The sequence below is a fragment of the Lethenteron reissneri genome, chromosome 53 (assembly GCF_015708825.2).
Source record: "Lethenteron reissneri isolate LAM-NWPU_2019-01 chromosome 53, ASM1570882v1, whole genome shotgun sequence".
In the NCBI taxonomy this organism is placed as follows: Eukaryota; Metazoa; Chordata; class Hyperoartia; order Petromyzontiformes; family Petromyzontidae; genus Lethenteron; species Lethenteron reissneri.
In genome coordinates this window covers 2,449,518-2,466,639 of record NC_083831.1, presented here as the reverse complement: position 1 = coordinate 2,466,639, position 17,122 = coordinate 2,449,518, and the positions used below count along the sequence as shown (strand labels likewise).

General features: G+C 44.6%; 1 protein-coding gene and 1 long non-coding RNA gene across 2 annotated transcripts in view; both read right to left on the bottom strand.

Moving 5' to 3' along the window:
* Window positions 1-2,530: 2,530 nt before the first annotated feature.
* Window positions 2,531-17,013, bottom strand: LOC133356345 (EF-hand calcium-binding domain-containing protein 11-like). The gene is made up of 6 exons (XM_061573820.1): window positions 16,843-17,013; window positions 12,787-12,882; window positions 9,165-9,213; window positions 8,948-9,049; window positions 6,842-6,932; window positions 2,531-5,974 (listed from the first exon to the last, which is right to left on the bottom strand). Exons 1-6 carry the CDS (start codon window positions 17,011-17,013, stop codon window positions 5,893-5,895), a joined length of 591 nt encoding a protein of 196 aa, XP_061429804.1. The 3' UTR covers window positions 2,531-5,892.
* LOC133356378 (uncharacterized) overlaps window positions 2,531-17,122 on the bottom strand; it is a 38,932-nt gene continuing 24,340 nt past the window's right edge. Inside the window, exon 2 of the long non-coding RNA XR_009756846.1 lies at window positions 2,531-3,539. This is a non-coding gene — a long non-coding RNA (uncharacterized LOC133356378). The remainder of the gene's footprint in view (window positions 3,540-17,122) is intronic.

Sequence of the window (17,122 nt, the reverse complement as noted above, 5' to 3'; positions counted from 1 at the left end):
CTTGTGTGGGCTGGAGGCGGGGACTATTGTACCTGAAGGCGGGATGAAGGCGGGATGATTCCGACCTTATTTGCGTGGAGGGAAGGGCTACGTTACCTGATGCGGGATCGAACCAGGGGCTGTCACCTTTAGGGGCCGTCCATAAATGACGTCACGCGATTTTGGACGATTTTTGAACCCCCCCCCTCGTCGCACGGCGTCACAAAAAGTCAGACCCCCCCCTCAAATATGACGCGCCACATTAAATGCGCACTCCAATGACAATAGTTTAAAGCGATTTGAAGCATGTTTTTTTTTTTGGGGGGGGGGGTCTGACTGTGTGACGTCATATTTGACGGGGGGGGGATCTGACTTTTTGTGACGCCGTGTGACGAAGGGGGGGGGGGGGGTCAAAAATCGTCCAAAATCGCGTGACGTCATTTATGGACGAGTAACAAAACAATATCTTTGTAAACGTGAAAATATTGTCGGGTGGGGGGGGGGGGTTATTGAGAAAAAGAAGGTTCACATAAAACTACCACGTAGCCGAATTCAAAAACAGATCATCGGTTTTCATCCTACCTGCCTATGTCGGCTGTTACTTCCGACTCTCTGTCTCTCTTTCTATGTCTCTCTCTTAGATCTCTCATGGCTCACATGTCCTTTGCATTGCACCCGTTGGGTTGCACTCCCTCGTCGAGGAGGCCGCTCTCCTCCAATCTTACAGTTACATGCTAATCTCTCACATTAACATCACGCTAATCTCTCACATTAACATCACGCTAATCTCTCACATTAACATCATGCTAATTTCTCACATTAACATCATGCTAATTTCTCACATTAACATCACGCTAATCTCTCACATTAACATCACGCTAATCTCTCACATTAACATCATGCTAATTTCTCACATTAACATCACGCTAATCTCTCACATTAACATCATGCTAATCTCTCACATTAACATCATGCTAATCTCTCACATTAACATCACGCTAATCTCTCACATTAACATCATGCTAATCTCTCACATTAACATCATGCTAATTTCTCACATTAACATCACGCTAATCTCTCACATTAACATCATGCTAATTTCTCACATTAACATCATGCTAATTTCTCACATTAACATCACGCTAATCTCTCACATTAACATCACGCTAATCTCTCACATTAACATCATGCTAATTTCTCACATTAACATCATGCTAATTTCTCACATTAACATCACGCTAATCTCTCACATTAACATCACGCTAATCTCTCACATTAACATCATGCTAATTTCTCACATTAACATCACGCTAATCTCTCACATTAACATCATGCTAATCTCTCACATTAACATCATGCTAATCTCTCACATTAACATCACGCTAATCTCTCACATTAACATCATGCTAATCTCTCACATTAACATCATGCTAATTTCTCACATTAACATCACGCTAATCTCTCACATTAACATCATGCTAATTTCTCACATTAACATCATGCTAATCTCTCACATTAACATCATGCTAATTTCTCACATTAACATCATGCTAATTTCTCACATTAACATCATGCTAATTTCTCACATTAACATCACGCTAATCTCTTACATTAACATCACGCTAATCTCTTACATTAACATAACGCTAATCTCTTACATTAACATCATGCTAATCTCTCACATTAACATCATGCTAATTTCTCACATTAACATCATGCTAATTTCTCACATTAACATCATGCTAATTTCTCACATTAACATCATGCTAATTTCTCACATTAACATCACGCTAATCTCTCACATTAACATCACGCTAATCTCTCACATTAACATCATGCTAATTTCTCACATTAACATTATGCTAATTTCTCACATTAACATCACGCTAATCTCTCACATTAACATCACGCTAATCTCTCACATTAACATCACGCTAATCTCTCACATTAACATCACGCTAATCTCTCACATTAACATCATGCTAATTTCTCACATTAACATCATGCTAATTTCTCACATTAACATCACTAGCCCCGGCCACTACTTTGACCTTTTTTTAAAAGTCTGCTTCAGCAGCAGACCGTGCTTTCCCACCTGATGACGGACGCATGTGTTGCGCCCGAAACGTCGTGATTTATTTTATTTTCTACCTACGTGACTTTACCGAAAGAATCAAAGACTATGGATTCCTGCAGTCACGAAAACTTCAAATCAAGATTGATCATCGGTTGTATTGCAGATTGCCAATGTGGCTGGCACGGGTGCAACGCGGTGGTCAACAGATGGCACTGCAGCACAACCGGCCCATCTCACCCCCACGTCTCTGTGCTCCAGCACCTCGTACCGACGACCCAACGTGGAGCCACTTCAGCATGGCGTGGGGAGGGCACTCATCCAGCAGTGGGTAGACCATGGGATGCCTCAGCCTCGAGACACGCGGGAAACTGCACACGCCAACAGCTGATGAGCAAATGCTAACTTTGAATTGCAATAATATATCACAGTTACAATTTTCTATTTGAAAAAAAAATTGCCACTCCCATCACAAAGGACTTTTGAGTTGAATTGTGTTTATTCATACGTATAAATTGTACACATCACAATGACTAGGATTTTCCGAGTAGTTACAACAATGCACTGCGATTCAATTAGTAGCAATACGTGTAAAATCGTGTAAAAATGTCGATTCTGATATATGCAGTCGGTTCAATTGTTCCCCTACAGCCACTTCAACGTCGTTATCACAACGATCTTTAAAAAAATCAATTGCACGCAACCTTTTAGAAGTATAGTAGTCCCTCGGTAAACGGTGACATCGGTTAACGGTTTTTCGGTTAAGGGGCCGTTCATAAATGACGTCACGCAACTAGGAGGGGGGTCAGACATTTGTGACGATGTGTGACGAGGGGGGGGGGGGGTTTGAGAAATGTGACGTCACATCAAAATACGCAACTTTAAATACATAGACAACACGTTCCACTTAATTAAATAGACTTTTAATAAATGTTTTCTCCTACAACATCAGAGTGCAGCGCCACATTAAATACGCACTACAATGACAATAGTTTAAAGCGATTTGAAGCATGTTTTATTTTAAAATAGAAATATGGTTTGGGGGGGGGGCAGAGATTTGTGACGTCATATTTGAGGGGGGGGGGGGTCTGAGTTTTTGTGACGCCGTGTGACGGGGGGGGGGGTCAAAAATCGTACAAAATCGCGTGACGTCATTTATGGACGGCCCCTAACGTTTCGCCTCCCACAAGACCCCATGGTTTCAACTGACGTTAACATTTTGATTCACGGTATGTTCACGTTACGCACGCGGGCACCAATTTCGGCAAATTCGATCGCTCGTAAGTGGATCGAGCCGATTTATGAGCGTTTTGAACTCGACTGGCTTTGTTTACATTTCTTGGTTCTTTCGGTAAAGTCACGTAGAAGGGTATTATAAAATAATAAAAATATAACATAATACATTTTTTGTATATTATATAAAAAATTATATTTGATTATTTTCCATGTGAAATTTTTATTATTTTATTATTTCCCATCTACGTGACTTTACCGAAAGAACCAAGAATATGAATCCCTGCAGTCACGAAAGCTTTAAATCGAAATTTGTTACACTGTTTTCTGTTTTGGCAGTGAAAACAGCTCTCTTGCAGATCTCAATGATTCTTACAAATTTTTTTCAACTTATTAGTGAATTCGATGAACAGTTATTTCGGTTAACAGTAGTTTTGGCGGAACAGATTAAAACGTTAACCGAGGGACTACTGTACGCGACAGGGAACAAAGCAAATTTTGATTTAAAGCTTTCGTGACTGCATGGATTCATATTCTTGGTTCTTTCAGTAAAGTCAAGTAGAAGGGAAATAATAAAATAATAATAAAACAATTAACTAATGTTTAAATAATATTGTTTTAAAATTTTTACATTTTATTATTTCCCTTCTACGTGACTTTACCGAAAGAACCAAGAATAGGGAACAGAGCAGTATCACATCGACCGCATCATCACGCTGATCTCTCACAAACAAGGTGAGAGTGTTCCCGTGCCCTCGAAGGCAAGGCGGCGCCACTGCTCCAGAACCTGTCCCTCGCCCCAATGGACTGGATCGTGCAGCGTCGGTTCACAAAAGGCCTGCTGGGAGCAATCTAAGGCAGAGGTCGCAACCGGGTACCCGATACCCGTACCCTACCCGATACCCGGCATCCGTACTCGGCCGGGTACAGGTAGACCGTTTGCGACCCTGGTGCGGCCGGGTACGGGTACGGGTAGGCCGTGAGTCACTGGTGAGTAGACGTTTGTCACTCATTTTGGGTACGGTACGGGTAGGGAACGGCTACCCGTACCCGGCTGGGTACGGGTAGCCATTTGCGACCCTGGTGCGGCCGGGTACGGGTAAGGAATCAAAACCCGTTTACGACCTCTGATCTAAGGCAACGAGGTGATTCGACAGACAATGTGTGCCTTGCCAGCTGAATGCTTGAAGGTTTCTGGCTAGCACTGGAGATCATGCATAGTGAAATCCTCCCAGTTGGACTGTAAATAAAACCAAAATATAGACCACTCATGAGCAGCCACTCGACTGGATTGAAGAGCAAATAGCGGGCAATCATGTTGAAGTAGTAAAACGTTCACTTATCTCAACTATAATTTGCAATATACTGGAAGATGCGAGGCCGAAATTAAAAGGAGAATCTCAATTACACGTGAGCGTAAGAAACAGCTCAAAAGATACGTCTGGTGCTCCAACATAACAGCAGCAAAGATCCGCCTCTACGACGTGCACATCCTTCCCATACTGCCGTACGGCTCAGAAACGCGGTCAACGACAGCGCCACTCAGCTGGAAGCTGGACGCCTGCGACCGGCGGTGCCTGTGACGGATTCTCCACGTTCACTTCGGCGAGAACATCACCAACACCAAGGCCCAGGCCCGCCTTCAGACAGGGGTGCCCACTGGTGTGTTGACAGTCAGAAACAGACCACTTTGGTTTGTCGGACACTTTGTTTCGGTCGGACACCTCAGCAGATCGCACCAGAGCCCTGCGCGTGACAATCGACGGCCCACCACGGGATTGAAGATGAACCCGGCACAGGCCGTGGCGGACATGGACACGTACGATCGAGGCTGATCTTCACCACCATTGCCTTGGCCTGGATACAGTGTGGCGGCGAGCACAGGATAGTATCCCCTGGCGGCGTCTCACGAAGACCGCTATGCCTCATGATGATGATGGTGACGTGGCCATTCATTGAATTGCGAGGCAAATTGTTCATACGCCTTGCGCCTACAATTAACACGTAGGCATTGCTCTATTTTACCCTATAAAAAAATCTAGATAAAAATTTGTGTAAATGCGAATTGAACGTAAAGTATATCGCATTAACTGCCCAAGTTATAAGTTACGTAGTGAAATTCCGCATTTTTAGTTGCCGTATAACGAGGGACGACTTACCAAAAACAAATGACTTTGACTGAGGCAAAGGCTCTAGGAGAATCGAGATCAAAGAAAGGCATTATCCTTTTAGCTCCTGACAAAGGCAGATCCACGGTTGTGATTTCCTGTTTGGATTATGATGACGAAATCAAAGATTTACTGACCTAGGGCACTAACCTTAAAAAATAAATGAGCGGCAAGATCACCGCATCAGCCCTGGTTATCGGCAGAAACATTTAGCACCCTGCAATAGAAGCCCGTCTGCCCATCTTGGGTGGTGACCGAGTGGAAAAGGCAGACTGGCTACGTCGAAGGCGGACCATGGGAAGCATCGCAGCGACATCACGGACGAAGCTGAGGCTGGCATTCACAGCAACAATCTCCGGTCAGCCTTTGCGGCTGTCAAGCTTCGGGCGGGTAGCAAAGGCCGGCCCTCGGAGACTTACAAGAACGGTGCGGCGGCCGTCACCTGCAGCCACGACGCGCAGCCATCGCGGTCTCAAAGTCCCTGTAGCTCACGCGCCCGTCTAGATCCCGGTCGGTCTCTCTGCAAAACACAGCGCGGGTTCAAATAGCGGCACCTTGAGTACGGTCACATACCACAACGCCGTCTCAAAGCGCTGGGCGTATTTATTTTGAAGAGAGGCAATCAGACATCGGCAGAGGGAACAGAGGATGGTCTTGAGCTTGGACTTGAACAGGAAATCCAGTTAATTGATTAAGTACGAACCAAATCATAGGTAATGTGGGACCTTCTTTAGTATGGCCTGTGAAGAGATTCAATTGTAAGTGATTTATTCGTTACATTTTTTGTTTGTCTCAGAGTTAGTGAATCAGACACAGGAGTGTCTCCGATTTTCCACTTGTGCACGAGTTTCATCAACTAACGACGCTTGAGAACCCGGTTTAATTACAGGCGGCTGCCTCGATTCAAACCTAGGACCTCAGTGGTGCCAGCTCAGCATTCGGACCTCTAAATCACCCCGCCACATGCAGTGAGGAATAACACATTCCTTGCGGAGGGAGCTGGTAGGAACGTTGGGTTGCTCGGTCAATGGCCAGGGTCAACGGCGGCGTGGTGTATTCCGCTAATATGGCCAGCTGAGGGACGGGCACAAGCCGGCGTGAGTAGGTTAAACGTTGAGTTTTATAAGGGCACCACGGGGTGACCAGCCCCTCCCCACCCAGCCCCAAACTCCCCTCCCCACCCTCCCCACCCAGCCCCTCCCCACCCTCCCCTCCCCACCCAGCCCCTCCCCACCCTCCCCTCTCCACCCAGCCCCACCCCTCCCATTTTTGGATGCACGACGGACGGACACAATAATCCCCTGTGGGCTGGTGTAACCAGGAGGTTCCTACCAGTATTATTTGTCATTGTGGGCTTTTGTAATGGCAATGGAAGAGGAAGGCTCACCGGAACGTCTCATGGATGGTTTGCCCCGAGAGGTGTGGGGCGACGAGAGAGAAGGCCTTCCTGAAGTCCTCCACCGTCAAAAACCCACGGCCTGACACACGACAGCACAGCCATCTCTCAGAGCTGAACACACGCAGCTCTGCGAACGCAACCGAGGTTCTTTATTTTTCGTAGTAGAGACCAAAAGGCTCGCACAGAGACCTATTTAGAGATATACTGACTGAAGTGATGGAAGTGGGCAGTGGCGAGACTGTGTGGTACATAGTTTGAGAATGGTGACGTAAGTCACCACAGTCACACCGTGGGCTCGATTTAATTTTCCATCGGTTAACATCTCGCCACGGTGGCGAGATGTTAACTACCTCGCTTGGTCTAGAGGAGGTTGTGGGTTCGATCCCAACCCCGACACCTGCATATCTGGAGTTTGCATGTTCTCCCCGTGGTCGTGTGGATTTTTCTACGGGTCCTTCGATTTTTCTCTCCACATTTAGAAACATGTTTTCAGAGTAAGTGGCTGTTATACATTTTCACGCAATAAGCCACTATCATTTGTGGCCAGGTCGCTTCTGAAAAATAACTATATCATTCAGTGGGCCTTATGTGATAAAACAATTGACCCTAATGCTACGCACAACAACACACTGGGCAGCCCTATAAAAAAACACACGTGTGCACCCTAACATAGCCATGCCAGCTTACTGCAATCAACTTGCACAATAGGGATCGCCGGCCAAACGTGAACTATGACGATGGCTTTATTGCCAAAGGACAACACTGGTGATGCAATATATTAAGTAATGACTTAAAACTTTCATGACTGAAGGAATTCATATTCCTTGGGTCTTTCGGTAAAGTCACGTAGATAGAAAAAATAAAAGTAAATAAAAACTACGAGGTTTCGATCACAACACAAGCAATCTTCATCAGGAGGAAAACATATTTTTAAACACTTTTTTTTAAAACACGCTTTAATGAAATGTACTGTCCGAGCTGCCCCTCCCCCTGCTCCCTTCCCCCATCGCCCCTCCCCTCCTTCCACATCCTCCGACCCTCGGCGTGGCTCCCCGAAGCTTGCCGTGACGTAAGGGATCGTGGTGATTTACAGGCAACGTGAGTTGAGCGTGGACAATTAGACCCGTAAAAATGATTGTTTAAAAATATATATTTTACATTTTTAATGATAGAATATTGTCTTGTCATCAGTATGACATACCAACACCAAGTTTGCAGTCGATACGACATTGGGAAGACGGCTGAAATTGAGTTACAAGATTTGAGGATACAACAGAGTGAGTTAAATAAAATAGTGTAAAATGTTTTAAAATGTTTTAGATTTTTTATGATAGAATATAGTCTTGTCATCAGTATGACATAGGTATTTAAAGTTTGCAGTCGATAGCACATTAAGTAGTGGGTAAAAATTAAGTTACAATATTTTTTGAGGATACGACAACAGACGGAGTGAGTTAAATAAAAGCATGTAATAAAAAGGAGGGAAGGCGAGTTCATTTTAAAGGTTTAAAAATGGGCCTGGCACAAGCATCCTGGTATCAGAACGAAGTGGGCGGGGTAGAGAGCACCATGTGTGCGGTACGAGAAGTTCCAAGAAAGACACGGAAGGTGACAAGAAAGAAACATCGCAACCAGTCATGACAAAACAGGTTGACAACGTCCTTCCAATGATTTCTGAGTTTGTACTCATGGACGTCATCAACCACTAAGTCATGACTGGTTGCGATGTTTCTTTCTTGTCACCTTCCGTGTCTTTCTTGGAACTTCTCGTACCGCACCATGGTGCAAACTATCGGCCAAAAGGATGTACATCACGGAGATGGAGTGATGAAATTGGCTCGTGTACAGGAGCTGGATGGATTGTTGCTATGTCTCAAGGTTTTTTTATACCACTATATAACTATGTAATTCACATACACCACACAGGTTGGATCATAAACTGAATTTGATATTCACTCAGGTGAATCATCACATCTCTGCATTGAAAAGCTCAAGCACGCCTCTCATCATCATTGTCATCTGACAAGAGACCCCACAGCTCTGAACCAGAGTTGGTCGCCATGAGGACACGCCGGGAATTGTGGGTCGACGTACAGCAAGTGTCGAACGCCGTGAAGATTCGTCGAGTTTCATCATCGAAGTCCACGGACGCGAGCCTCGTGGAGACAGCTCTCCGGAACTCATCAAAAGGCATCCCTGCACCGGGAAAAGACGCGCAAAGGGTTATGCCAATGTTGTCTTCGTGGCAATGCTGGATTTACACACTCTAACGAGCACCAGGTACAATCATGCTTTATAAGTGTGCGCTTACCGGGTAGATTTTTTTCCTTAACAGACGCCATCAGGTGATCCGTTTCAGTCTGCAAACAAATGATGACGTATTACTGGAACTCATAGCAATAATAATTATCTCATACACACACAGGATTTAATTCACAGGTGGCATCGCACACATACACACACAGGCTTGATGACACAAGACAAACATCTTCTATAGCAACACACGCTGTTGGGGCAAGTTCTGAAAGTGAACACCTATTAAGTCCTGCACAGTCAACTAGGGTGTGGTGTAGCCAGCATCACGGCCAGCCACCATTGTACCCCCAGTGCTGATATTTGGTAGACTGCACCAGATACACTTTTAAGGTTAAATTGACCAAGGAGAGGTCTAGGACCAGTTCATATATTCACCACCTCATTGAACCCAGAGGGAGGATGGATCACACATTTGGGCTGATAGACTAGAATACACACACAGACTTGAGCCCAACGACCCAAAGAGGCTTGATCCTGATACTGGCAAAAATGTATCCCATGATATAGCTGCTCACCCTGAGCTATAAATGCTCTGATGAGTGCATTGTCTTTGTACTGTTCGCCTTTTGGTATTGTGCTCTGCTCTGACACTAGTGGTGAGAGTCGGCCATAAAGAAGGCTGCTGTGTCTGGTGTAGGCCAATCAGTTTCAAAGACAATGCATATCTTACACTGGTCTACAACCAAAATGCTTCTGAAATAAATGTAGTCCAACTTTACTAATTCTGGGTCACTGAGAATGAAAATGATCTTCTTGGTTCTTTCGGTAAAGTCACGTAGAAGGGAAATAATAAAATAATAAAAATAAAACATAATAAAATACAAAAGACAGCGTCTGAATGGATTCAGACGCTGTCTTTCCGACAGACCTGTTCTTCACCTAATGACGGCTGCTTGCGTTGTGGCCGAAACGTCGTGAGAATTGAATTTTATTATGTTTTATTTGTATTATTTCCCTTCTACGTGACTTTACCAAAAGAACCAAGAAGATGAATCCCTGCAGTCACGAAAGCTTTAAATCGAATTTTTTTTTTAATGATGCTTAAAATTGTTGAATGGCTCAAATTTTCAAGATATGCTATTGGGTCAGTATATACAACCCTTGACTTGGGAATGGTGGAGGATAAGGGAGTTATAGAGGGAAGAGAACTCAATTTAAACCAGAAATGACTAAAATACATCTTTGACTGGATCTATGAATAAATCTATGACTGGGTTTGAACAGTACTTGCTTTTTGAGCAAAACAATGAATGATGCAATCTGAACCTGGTTAACACCCCTCTGCTGAACAAATTGCTCTATATCAGCTCTATAAATCATACAGTGTCATACTCTCTTATTTGTCAGTGTTTGATTGTGCAAAGGAACACATTTCTGTTTAGCCAAAGTGAGCAGAGATGCCTCGTACTTGTGTGAACAAAGCAGATAACTTCTGCTATGTTTGTGGTGAAGTGACTTTTGCATCACAAAAGCACAGTATAACCACTATGGTTAAGAAAGCCTACCCCCTTTATTTTGGCTGCAAAATTGGAGATCAGGACAAGATGTGGGCCCCACACACATGCTGCAACACGTGTGCAACAAATCTTCGCCAGTGGTTGAACAGGAAAAGGAAATCTATGCCTTTTGCAGTGCCAATGATTTGGAGAGAGCAAATAGATCATATCAGCAATTGTTACTTCTGCATGACACTTCCAGTTGGGAAAGGTGTCAAAGAAAAGATAATTGGACCGTGCATCATCCAAACATTCCATCAGCTATACGCCCAGTACCACCCGGAGAAAGACTGATGGTTCCTGATGCACCAGAATCATTCTCACTTGAGTCAGACGAAGAAGAGGATGACACTTCTGGTCCTGAACCATCAAGGTCACATGACCAAGATTTTCTCCCATCCTCCTCCTCTGAACCACACCTCATAACACAAGGTGAACTGAAAGACCTTGTCAGGGATTTGGAACTACCCAAGAGTAAGGCAGAGCTGTTGGGCTACAGACTGCAGCAGTGGAATCTCCTGGCATGTGATGTTAGGGTTTCCATGTTTCGTGACCGTCAAAAGGATCTCGTTCCATTCTTCTTCATGAAAGGTGATCATGTAGCCTGCAACAACATCGATAGTGTGATGGCAGCCCTCAACATCGTTCATGATCCAGATGAGTGGAGACTGTTAATCGATTAATCGAAGATGAGTCTTTACGTTGTTTTGCTGCATAATGATCATGCAGTCCATATGAAGGAAACCTATGACAACATGAAACAACTTTTGAGGTGCATAAACTATGACCAACATCAGTGGCAGCTTTGTGCCGATTGAAGGTTGTTGCTCTCTTGCTTGGTCTTCAGACTAGATACACAACGTACCGCTGTTTTCTCAGTGAATGGGATAGTCGTGCGAGAGATTCCCACGACATCCAGATAGATTGGCCACTCCGACAGTCCTTGGAGCTTTGGAGGAAAAGTGTTCAGCATCCACCGCTTGTTGAATAAAGTAAGATTTTGTTAACACCCTTACACATGAAGCTGGGTCTGATGAAGAACTTTGTCAGAGCCAAGGACAAAACACAAGCAGCTTTCAAGTACCTCCGTGGAAAATGTCCAAGGTTAAGTGAAGCTAAGATAAAGGAAGGTGTCTTTGTTGGTACTCAGATTCGTGAACTTCTTCGAAATGATGCATTTGACAGTGCACTGCGTGGCAAGGAAAAGACGGCATGGGATGCCTTCCAGTTAGTGGCAACACATTTGCTCGGAAACAACAAGGCAGACAACTACAGGGAGTTGGTGGAAAACCTCCTCAAGGCATACAAAAGCCTTGGTTGCAACATGTCACTAAAGATAAATGTTTGCACTCTCATCGAGATTGTTTCCCACCGAACTGAGGAGCAGTGAGCGACGAGCATGGCGAGAGATGTCACCAGGACATTGCAACAATGGGGAAACAGTATCAGGGCAAATGGAGCCTATCAATGCTTGTAGACTATTGCTGTACAGTGATAAGAGATGCTCCATTTTATGAATACAAGAGACAAGCCAAGAAGTAGACACTGAATAAGGACTAAACTATGTACTTGTTTTACAAAATAGTTTCTTGCCTTTTGTTTCATAATAATTTGCATTTATATAACCCTTTTGCTGATTTTTCAAGTGTTACATGAACAGGACAGGTGACATGTTATCATGTAAAGCAACCATAAACACATGACAAGACCTAGGTTTACAATTTATGAGTAAAACTCTACTATCTACACAATATATAGAGACGTAAAATGTAAAAACTTTAATATCTTGGGAACAGTAGCCAATCAGTTTAATTGTCATATTTGAATTCAGCACGTAAAATCCGTAATAAACAGCACATTTCATCTCTGAAACAGACATCGTCTAAAAATTTTTAGACCAGTGTTATCAGAGCATGTTTGTTTGCATGTTCACCACAAATACGTGTGGTTAATGCAGACTTGACTTCGTGCAAAAGGCATCTATTTGGTGTTTGAACATCTTCACACAACTCCTGTTTTATTGCCAGAAAGGGTAACACCTATTCTTATTTTTCCTACTTTGATACTGACAAAAAGGTCCCATGATATAGGCTTTGTCCCAAACACACGCAAACGAGGCACCTTGGACGGCTTGTACCCACAGAGTGACAGCACCGCCACCTTGAAGTCCTCCCGGCTCAGGTATCCGTCCCCATCCAAGTCACACTCGATAAACGTCTGTTAATCAACAGCAATTAAACCATTTTACTCAGCAGATAACAAAACGCATGCGGCACACTTGTTTAGTTCGAGAGGTGATCAAGAACAGTGCCGATGAAGCTATCGCAGCTCTTAATCACTTCCTAAACGGACCACTCTAACAGGATCGTTATATCTTGATTTGAAACTTTCGTGACTGCAGGAATCCATACTCTTTGGTTCTTTCGGTAAAGTCACATAGGTATAAAATAAATCACGACGTTTCTGGCGCAACACAAGGGTCCATTATCAGGTGGGATAACCACAGCAAGAAAAATTTGCTGAAGTGGGCAAAAGGGCTGCTGTAACAAGAGGCTATATAGGTAAGAGAGAGGATCGTTGTACGCATTTGAACATTGCACGGCAGATGCAGCTATCTCCTACACACGATGGTGGACATTAAATAATGTCAGAAGTGCGACTGTGGTCAGTCACCCGTTACAAACCACAGGACGACGCCACGGTCTAAATTTGAACATTTGCCGGCAGCATTTCGGAAATTTGTTAGGCTGAAGCCGTTCACTAGCTCACTCACCAACCTCGACATTAAATGTTGCTCATTAACTCCCCCCCATAGGGAAGAAGATCCCAGGCACCATATGGTTTTAGATTTTCCATTGGTTGCCAATCTCTAGGTCTCTTACGACCTGTCCCAGCATTCTGCCCTCTTCCATCAGTCACACTGCAGTACTTCATACTGGTAGGAACCACCTGGTTCCACCAGCCCACAGGGGATTATTGTGTCCGTCCATCCGTCGCGCATACAAAAATGGGAGGGGTGGTGCTGGGTGGAAAGGGGAGGGTGGGGAGGGGCTGGGTGGGGAGGTTGGGGCTGGGTGGGGGGGTGGGGCTGGGGTGGGGAGGGGCTGGTCACCCCGTGGTGCCCTTATAAAACTCAACGTTTAACCTACTCACGCCGGCTTGTGCCCACCCTCACAGTCGACCATATTTGCGGAATACACCACGCCGCCGTTGACCCTGGCCATTGATCGAGCAACCCAACGTTCCTACCAGCTCCCTCCGCAGGAATGTGTTAAATCTCGAGTCATAATTGGAAGTGGTCATTCTTTTCTACTGTAATCACGTAATGTCTCGGCGAGTCATTTATGAGACTGCCCTTGTTGCTATTTGATTCAATGAAGCCTTTGAGCCAGGTACAGAACTCATTGAAACAAGTTGGAGAGAGCTCAACATAGACACACAGATACACAACACAGACACACAGCGAGAGACACACAACATAGACACACAGAAAGACACACAAGCAGAGAGAGACAACACAAACACACAGAGAGACATGCAACATAGACACACAGAGACACAGAGAGAGAGAGACACACAGAGACAACACAGAGACACAGAGAGAGAGAGACACACAACATAGACACACAGAGAGAGAGACACAACATAGACACACAACATAGACACACAGAGACACAACATAGACACAGAGACAGACATACAAGCAGAGAGAGACAACAGAGACACACAGAGACCCAACATAGACACACAGAGAGAGACACAACATAGACACACAGAGACCCAACATAGACACACAGAGAGAGACACACAGAGACCCAACATAGACACACAGAGAGAGAGACACAACATAGACACACAGAGACCCAACATACACACAGAGAGATACACAGCATAAACACACAGAGACACAACATAGACACACAGACAGACACACAAACAGAGAGAGACAACACAGACACACAGAGACACACAACATAGACACACAGAGACACAACACAGACACACAGAGAGAGAGACACACAACATAGACACACAGAGACACAACACAGACACACACAGAGAGACACACAACACAGACACACAACATAGACACACAGAGAGAGACACAACATAGACACACAGAGACAACACAGAGACACAGAGAGAGACACACAACATAGACACACATAGAGAGACACAACATAGACACACCGAGACACAACATAGACACACAGAGACACAACACAGACACACAGAGAGACACAACATAGACACACAAACACACAAGCAGAGAGACAACACAGACAACACTCAGTGTGTAACCACCGCGGAGACGGAGCGATGTGTGCGGGTGCGAGGCGGAGTGTCATGCTGCCAGCTATGGCTGCAAGTTTGGTCGTACACGTTATGTTCATCGTTTATTTTTAAATTTGAATCAGTTCCTATGATTACTGTTGTTACATTGTTTTCATAGCTTTATTTTGGTGATTTCGAAAACATATGCTTAATCTAAATTGTCGAATGGTTATTATTGTTTGACTTGCACTACATTGGGATTTTTGCACACAGCGTTTTAATACTTTTTTTTAATATTTGCTGGTTTATTCCAGGATGTTTCTGTTCCGCGTCGTTGCTTTAAGATGTTCTGTGTTCATATTTTGTTTGTTGCGGTTGCACCCGACTTAAGAGCCGCACGGCTCACAGGGCCATACCAAATAAACCAAATAAATGAAACGTGAACTCTCCCACCTGAGTGATTCGAAAACATATGGTTAATTGAAATTGTCTTATGGTTGTTATTGTTGACTTGCACCACATTGGGATTTTTGCACACAGTGTTTTAATACTTTTTATTTTGAATATTTGCTGGTTTATTCCAGGATGTTTCTGTTACGCGTCGTCGCTTTAAGATGTTCTGTGTTCATATTTAGTTTTGTTGCGGTTGCATCCGACTTAAGAGCTGCACGGCTCACAGGGCTACACCAAATTAACCAAATACATGAAACTTGAACTCTCCCACCTGAGTGATTCGAAAACATATGGTTAATTGAAATTGTCTTATGGTTGTATTGTGACTTGCACCACATTGGGATTTTTGAACACAGGTTTTAATATTTTATTTTGAATATTTGCTGGTTTATTCCAGATGTTTCTGTTCCGCGTCGTCGCTTAAGATGGTTCTGTGTTCATATTTAGTTTGTTGCGGTGCATCCGACTTAAGAGCTGCACGGCTCACAGGGCTACACCAAATTAACCAAATACATGAACTTGAACTCTCCCACCTGAGTCCCAGTCCCGGGCAAAGCTCCCAAATCAGGAGCGGGCTCATCCCTGGGCCACTCGCTTCACCAAGCCGCACTGACCGGCCAGGAGTACGACCAGACGGCCCACGGTGACCCACACGGAGCGAGGAAGCCTTCGTCCAGCAGTGGACGGACCACGGCTGCTGAATTCAGACGAATTCGAAAGCCCCACGGCAGCTGCGTTCAAGTTCATGTATTAGGTATATAGCCCTGTGAGCCATTCGGCTCTTGATTCGGGTGCAACCGCAACAAACAAAAAACAAGAAAACATCTTAAAGTGAATATCTGACTAAGTGTAAACTCAAAATCCAAGAAAAGACAGCAAAATATTGCAGAAAAAACACCGTACACCAACGCTGTGTGCAAAAATCCCAGTGGGATGCAAGTCAAACAACAACAACAACAACCACAAGACAACTTAGATTAAGGCCATCAGTCTAACTCTGTACTACAGCAACACAAACAACAACAACCACAAGACAACTTAGATTAAGGCCATCAATCTAACTCTGTACTACAACAAACAAACATGGCTAAACCAATACACTTTTCGAAATCACCAAAATAAAGCCATGAAAGCAATGAAAAAGCAATCATAGGAACTGTGACGAAATTTCACAATAAATGGCATAAACAACATGTACTACCAAAACCCTGCAGCCACAGCTGGCTGCATGAGTCACTCCACAACAGCAGGAGCATCAGTCGAATAATTATATTCTAGATTTGAAGCTTTCGTGACTGCAAGGAATCATATTCTTAGGTTTTTTTTCGGTAAACTTTACCGAAAAAAAACCTAAGAATACGAAGAATTATAATTTTCAATGCACTTTAAGATGCGTCAAGAAACCCAAGAAACCCGCGTTCCCATGGCGACCGTGCGGCCTTGCCGTACCCGTCGAAGCCTTTCCGCCCCGGCGCCTCCCCTCTGAGCCGTGCTCCTCGCTCCATCGCGAGGAGCCGCGTTGACGCCGTCTCCCCGAGCCGCGCTCTGCTCGCCGAGCCACGGGACGCGGCTCCCGCGGAGAGGAATCGGCGAGAGCCGAGGCGCGCCCGCGGCTGCCATCGTTGTCGCCGCCGCGAAAGTTATCTCCACCAACGAGCGCGCTGATTGGCCCGGAGGGATTCACCGGCTGAGGAAGCGGCACTGTGATTGGCTCTGATAGCCCTTTACA